The 7,172-nt window shown below is 49.9% G+C and overlaps 1 protein-coding gene across 1 annotated transcript; it reads right to left on the bottom strand.

Moving 5' to 3' along the window:
- Positions 1-1,911: 1,911 nt before the first annotated feature.
- LOC119407288 (uncharacterized) lies at positions 1,912-4,997 on the bottom strand. The gene is made up of 2 exons (XM_037674190.2): positions 4,673-4,997; positions 1,912-3,123 (listed from the first exon to the last, which is right to left on the bottom strand). Exons 1-2 carry the CDS (start codon positions 4,958-4,960, stop codon positions 2,020-2,022), a joined length of 1,392 nt encoding a protein of 463 aa, XP_037530118.1. The 5' UTR covers positions 4,961-4,997; the 3' UTR covers positions 1,912-2,019.
- Between the last annotated feature and the right edge of the window lie 2,175 nt (positions 4,998-7,172).

The following is a 7,172-nucleotide window of genomic DNA, read 5'->3' as shown; positions in this document are numbered from 1 at the left end:
CCACTAAAGGGACCATGTGGGGATGCGAAGGAGCGCATGGGTCGACTCAAAGTTCCGTTCATCACGGGCACCGTGCCCGATGTTAACGCGTCCTTGCAAGTGGAGCACACCATGAATTCATTGTATTTGCTGTTGCTGTTACTCGTCCCGAACTCTTGTTGGAGCACGCCACGCGGGTTCATCGCGCGTCTGCAGAATCTCGTTCCCCGACTCCATCACATAATTGCTGAGAGAGTGTAAGGGGGAGAGGCCACAGCGTCTTACCCAGCCCCTTAGACAGGCCCGAACGCGCTAGCGCGTGCCAGCACACATGGTTTTGTCTGCGTTAGGCTATGCTAGGACAGCATACGGCAGCCCTGGCCCCTAAAGTGCTCTGTACGTATCATCATCAAGGCGGTCGAAGAACAAGAGGAAGAGGGCTTCTCCTTGGCGCGAGCGCGTGCTCGGATGGCTATGCTAGGTGGTAGAAAGCGGACGATCGCCAATGGAACTACGGACACAGCCCCGAGCAAAAGCTGCTTCGCATCTAATGGTGAATTCCATTGGCAGATTCGGAGCACTTCCGGTAGCAGTTTTCCTGCTCCATTCGGAGCAAGTCTGTTCCATTGGCGGATTGCGAGTGCTCCCTGTATGTTTCATTGGCAGATCTGGAGCAGGCGCCAGATTTACTCCACGGAGCAGCTCTCTCTACTCCGCGAAAAGCGGCGGATTCGACCGGACGTCGCAAGCTCCCCGCGCGTGCGCAGAGCGTGGCGTACCGCGTGCGCAATTAATCATCTCCGCGGCTCGCGCCCGTGAAGGCGAAAACAGCGCGAAACGCGAGGAATGCTAGGCGCTTGCGAAGTAGGTGTGCGTAGCGCCCCCTACCGGTTGCTCTGGCGAGGGCGCTTGTGTTCCATTGGCAGGTTTCTTCGGCTGCTCTCTGCCGGAGTGGAGTGCTCCGGCGTAGAGTTCGTCGGCCACTCCGAATCCGCCAATGGAATTCACCATAAAACACCATACTTCATGGAAGTCACGGGACCTTGAGAAGTGGTAACGAGGATGTAACAGTACAGATCATGCAGCCCGCCCTGAGAAGCTCCGTGAAATGAAAAAAAAAACCTTATTGAGGTCCTACGGGCCTCAACAAGTGCATATCGGGCAGCTCCCACGTAGGGACAGATAGGCCTAACCTCTCCGTCACGTCGCAGGCCCGTTGGACTGCCCATAGTTGTGCTTCCAAATGTGGACTGCGTAGCGCAGCATCCCACTTAGACGACGTAACGTCTTCGTCAGCCCGAGTGCTTTTTTTAGTAGCGTTAGCTACACTGGCCCAGCAGGAGCGGTTACGTGTGCTCGTAAGACAGCCGTGCTGCGCATGCGCGAGCAGCAGTGATGTCACACAGCTGGCTCACCGGAACACTCTAACGCTATGAGCCCGTGGCTCCGTGGCTGTGGGCTGGATGATCGCGTCCCTGTCGTGTGTGCAGCGTCGACTGACCGAGTGCGTCCACACTTGACACTGAATGAACGCGCAAACGGCGCCACAGGCGATAGCGTCCCTCTCCGTCTGGCGAGGTCTGTGACGTCACGGAGAGAGTGGGCAGGCCTTCTCTTATCTAGGTGGTGTTGACCGGGCACGTCTCCATGAACCCAACGCCGGCGCTGCGCCGGGCGTTGGGGCCATAGAGACGGCAGCGTGGTGCTACACTGACCACCTAGCCGTCTTTGTGGCAATAGAGAAATGGCGTTGAGCAAAAAGTAAATATACTGTGTCACATAATACGTAACCATGTGTGTGTCATTGAAACAGCAGTAAGCATGATAATCAAGCTAATCCGAGACAACCAGGAGAGCTAAGAATAATGCGCTGAACCTTAGCTCACGCTACGTATATCCTGGCATAGCCGGGCTGAGCCAGCACAATTTTTTACTTGCGCTCTATCAGGGTATGTTGCGCAGTTGAAAGATTAGAAGCATAAACCAGCGACTACTGGAACACAATTCTAGGAGCTCGAGTGGGTCACCTGTGTGTTTTTGTTAGAACTGGATTCTAAGCTGCATCCAATTGCTATGGCGACCAACACCTTCGATTTCGTCGTGCAGTATATGAAATGTGGCGTGAAAATGTACTCGTGAGTGTCCAATGTCCGCACAACTGCAAGGCGAAACACGGGGACAGAACGTAAATGGTTTCACTTCTTCACCGTGGTAGCCGCTGACGTTGAAAGAAGGCGCCGAACAAGAGCCGAACACCACCCCAAAAAACACGATCTCCACATTGACTCTAGTATCGCGCAAAACAGGAATGTGATTTTTACGTACTTCTACGGTAAAGTACGAGTCTCGAGTGTGCAATACTGTAATACGACAAAACGGTTTTCTAACATCTGAACGTAAAAAATCTGGCCGACTGAGAACTAGGACATAAGTCACCGTCCCAAGCAATTGTCTCCATGAACGTGTCGTCGACAGAGGTGTGGTCAACTTTAAGTAACATCGCTGTCCGGGAGGAGACCAAACATATTCGATAGCATGTTGAGGGTAATCTTGTTCAGAAGTTTTCTGCATCAGTTCGCGAACAAGAGGTGAAAGGTCGAAGAGGTCTTCCGGCTTTTGATTTCTCAACATTTGCTGCGAGCAGGACAGTGTCGACGTTGGCGTGCTGGCTTCGTTCGCAGGACGTTGCCGAGATGTTGGTTCCTGAAAGACAGCCGAGGAAGCAATGGCCGTGTGTTGAGCAGTCCCTGCATTTACAGATGACCTAACCTCACGTGTGTTTTCGGCCAACCTGGATTCTAGGTTTCTGACTTGTTCCGTCAGCTCGTTCAAATGACTCTGAATACTAGGCAGCACCTGATCGTGGTCAGAGCCCCTCAACAATCTCTTGGCTTCTTTCAGAGCATTCCTGATGTCTTGAAGTGTCAGTGCTCCAGACTCTGAGGACGTGTTCTTTGTGCGCGTTGAAGAAACACCGGTACTGCATCCGACAGCGTAGTGCGTTGCTAGTTCCCTGTGCAGAACTCCTTCGCCGCATCGCAGACATTCCACTGAATGGAATGTGCATTCGTTCTCATAGTGTTCCAGCATATCTTCTATGGCACCCTGAAATTCGCATCCATGAGCTTCGTTCCAGCAACAAACCTTCATGGAAAAATAAGAAAAAGATAAGAGTACAATGTCTTCATGTAAAATATACGTAATCTCTATGTAATGAACGAGCGAACAACACCATCAACCGTATTGTATTGGATACATTTGAATTGCATAGTGCCTATAAATGCGCAACGAAGGTATATTTACCGTAATAAAATTTCGCTCTGTTTGCCACGAAAAGCAGCAGCTGAGATAACACCCAAAAAGAAGCAACTTGTTCAAAATTAGAATGAACGTCATTCGCTACTTTTCAAGGTAACGTAACTCGATGTTTGACACTTCGTTTAGGATGTGTATAGAATGTGCAGGTCAGCCCAATGTTAGAGGGAACACGCGAGCGCCTGTCTCGCGATCCGCTCAGTGCCATGCAATGGAAGCTGCGAAAGCGAAGCGCATGCGCGAAGCGACGCAGGATTGGCAGCTGCCCCACGTAGTCTACTGCAGAGCCACCCCTTTACATAGCTCAAGCGCGGCCGCGCTGTCACTGCTCTGTCGTGCAGTCACACCGTCGCGTGCCGTGCCATTCCACGGCAAGTACGTGGAAGCGCAGTCCTGCGCTAGCCTTGGGAATTGGTGGTGAGCCGAGCGAAACTTTTTGAGTGACACGTTGCTACTTCTCACACGACATGAAAAACGGAAATTACAATAGTTATTTCGGCTTTTCAGGAACACAAAGTTGTAAAAGAACATTCACGCTGGCAGCCTTGTAGCGCGTTATATCCCCGTTAGCTTGCTACACTAATCTCATTCGTCGGTGTAGGTGTTCTTAGGTACGAATCTGTTGACATGCGATTGCAGTAAGATGGCTAGTTGAGCCAGTTGCTTCACTTGCATGTGTTTTTCGGCGCGCTTCAACCAAATTTCAAATATGTATTAAATATTTGATTGCGATGAAAATGGATAGCTGGTTTTCGATACCGTGTTGCCGCACCTCCATCTGCATCTAATATGGGATATGGTGGCCATTTGCAACAGTATTATGTGTACGTATGTTTTCCCTGCACCCTACCTGGGCTGTTTTTATCCGCATAAGTACGGAACAAATCTTGCCAGCTGATATCTTAGGAAGACAAATGAAGTAATAATATACGTCACAAGTTTTTGAAAAACTGGTAACTTATTCGTTTGTATGATTTACGACGGAAATACATTTATTGTTTACGTAAATAAACATTAAATTTTGTGGGTTTTAACATTCATAGTGTAAGGACAAGAGGGCGCGTTCGTTGTCTGAAAGATTGAGTTTGGAAAAGAGCTGCTTTTTGCCACGACTGCGACTTGTGGCATTTTATTTTTTTTATAGTCTCTCACTGAGATAGCGAACATTCTATTGCTTATAAAAAAATTTATGCGCTGCTAGATCGATAGTGTCTTCGTCTTTTGCCACTCCTTTCATTAATCAATCAAAAGAAGCAGTGGTTTCCTTGTAATACATATTTGCGTCGGGCTCTAGGGATAATGGCAGCCCTACAATAAGGCCGTCAATAACCACAAGTATTAAGAATCCCCAAAACAACGAAAGACACTGCTTTCTCACCTTCAAGGCGTTCGCTATTCTGGTGGGGAAATCATAACTGCCACATTCAGCTTCTCCGAACGGCTCTTGATCCAAGGGACACCGCCCATGGCATCCTCGGGAGTTGGCTGCGTGACACGATTTGCACAGAGTGTGCCCGCACGGCAACAGCAGAATCCTCTTTGGAACCATGAGGCAGAAGTTACACACGTACGAACTGGGCACTTCGTCGACAAAACGCGTCGGTCGCCAGTTGACGCCTGCGGTGGGGTGGTCGCGAAAACGGTGCACTCGTCGGAGATTCGGCATGGTGGTGTGAATTCAGACGGGAATCATTCACTAGCAGACAAAAGTGGCTCGCTATTATATGGCCTCTTGCTACTGTGTGGTCTTATACATTTCGACTGTCATAGCAACCAGGGCAGATAACGGACGACCATTCGTTGTCGCCTATTACACGAGGCTCCTTTATCTCTACTTTAGTTTTTGCGACGCCACGTGAAACGACGCATCCGTTATGCGCGGCGGTGCTGTCTTTTCTTTTGCCCCGCATGTACAAGTAAGAGATATTGATAAGCGCTATTTCCACTTCTACATAGCCTGCATCGCCGTGCCTCTGTCACTTACTAAGCAAGTATGCTACGCAGCGAGAAAAGCACGGATGCGGTATCGTCTGAGATTGGAGCGTATTCATTTAGCCGGGCGTCTAAGAAAGAAAAATGTGAAAAAGTTGTAATACTGCAACTCGTGTATTTATTTGTGTATTACATGGCGGAATTCGAGAGTAAAACAATACTATGTTTTATTAGAGGCAATAGTTACCATTTAAAAGAGATTACAAGTTTATTGACGTGCAAGCAGTTCCTAGTGAGTGCCCGTCCTGGTTATGTTCCTTATGCTGCGGCATACTCGTGTATTTGGCGCCAAGTTTAGTATTCATACCGACGCGTAATCTATCAATGATAATTATTAACGCTATAACATTACAGACAGACTGCTCACGTCTCGAATCAATGACTTCGCTCTGACGTAATGTACACAGCGGTCTACTGTTAAAGCGAACGGTGGAGCGCGTGGTGGCCGCTCGGCGCCACCGATGGCCGGCGGCTGCATCGAGTTTCGCGCAGGCGCAGTGCGCGCTGTGAGGCGTGCTCTTTTGCCGTGCGCTACCGTCAGCTGCCCCGCTTCGAATCGTCGCGAAGCGAATCACTCACGCGACGAAAGAGCACCGCGCACGGTGCACACTGCGCCGACGCGAAGCCCGTTGCAACCATCGGCCGGCGGTGGCGCCAAGCGTGCACCATGCGATCCGCTGTTTCCCTTAACAGTGGACAGCTGTGTACATAGGTCGATCAAAGACAACGGCAGTCTAGCACTGCCCAACAAAAGCACTAGCTTTTACGGTAAAAGAGTCTAACAAGCGGTCACGGGACGCAGATACACCGGGTGTTTCTATGGCCTAATACGACAAGCGATGAAACAAGTGCATGATCGTGGCGGGGCGGTTATCGTATTACTGTGCTTACTGAAAGTCATCGATCACTTGTTATTCGTCTTCTTCATGGTGATTTTGTGTGCGCCGCGATGTTTCATCACGTCTTGACACGCGCGTTCACAATGCTGAACTGCTTCCATTGCCTCCCTGCTTACAGTGAATGCGTGCATGGCTCCGTTGTTACCTCAGCCACGGCCGCTCGATGAAAAAACCAAGGCTCCTTGTCGACGGACATTGCGACAGTGACTGCCGGTGGACAGCGCGAGCCTTCGGCCACAGCTCTAGCAACGTGTAAGTGTTTTGTTTGCCTAATTTTGAGTCTTGTACAAACGGTGCGTACAGAGGACACACACCTCGCGGGAGCAGAAACGATGCACTATAAACCGTCCAAACTTGGTGGTTCCCATGAAAATCGGGGACACTCTATCTTGCTCACCCCTTGGCTTTTATTTGCCAGTTACTTTCGAGCAGCAGCCTGTCTTGTTTCTAGCGCAGTGACGTTCTTCAGGGTGGTTTCCATATGATTACTTGAAATGTGCGTACATCTCGCGTGTGTGCTCAGTTGCCATCAGTTTTTTTCTTGCGTCGCACTAGGTTTCTAACGTATATATCTTCTTGTGCTTTCTCATTGCTCTCAGAAAGCATTCATTACTGACTGTATTCAACAACTCAACATGTGATTCTTCTTCCCAGCAGCAGCGCTCGGCGTGTGAACGGCGGTACTCGGGGTGCGTGGTTGCTGGCTGTGAGAGTGACGATGAGGTGGAGAATGTTCATGACGCATGTGGACTGCGTCGGATGAGCAGTCGTTCAATCTGTGGTTCTCAGTATGCTTTACGCAGACAGACGTTTCTTTCCTCGCGGCACGTTTGAGGCGTCTAACGCGAAGCAAAACCGTGGCCAGCAATTGAGAAGATGATGGCAACGGTGTCCGATCAGGCTATCGCATTCTACTCAAGAAGGCGATGTTCGGGTGTCCTCAAGTTTTTGTCGCAACTAAAGATCGCTAGGATAATATGCGTACCG

This window comes from Rhipicephalus sanguineus, chromosome 10 (assembly GCF_013339695.2).
Source record: "Rhipicephalus sanguineus isolate Rsan-2018 chromosome 10, BIME_Rsan_1.4, whole genome shotgun sequence".
Taxonomy (NCBI): Eukaryota; Metazoa; Arthropoda; class Arachnida; order Ixodida; family Ixodidae; genus Rhipicephalus; species Rhipicephalus sanguineus.
The sequence above is the reverse complement of the archived record's forward strand: the minus strand, read 5'-3'. Positions and strand labels throughout refer to the sequence as shown.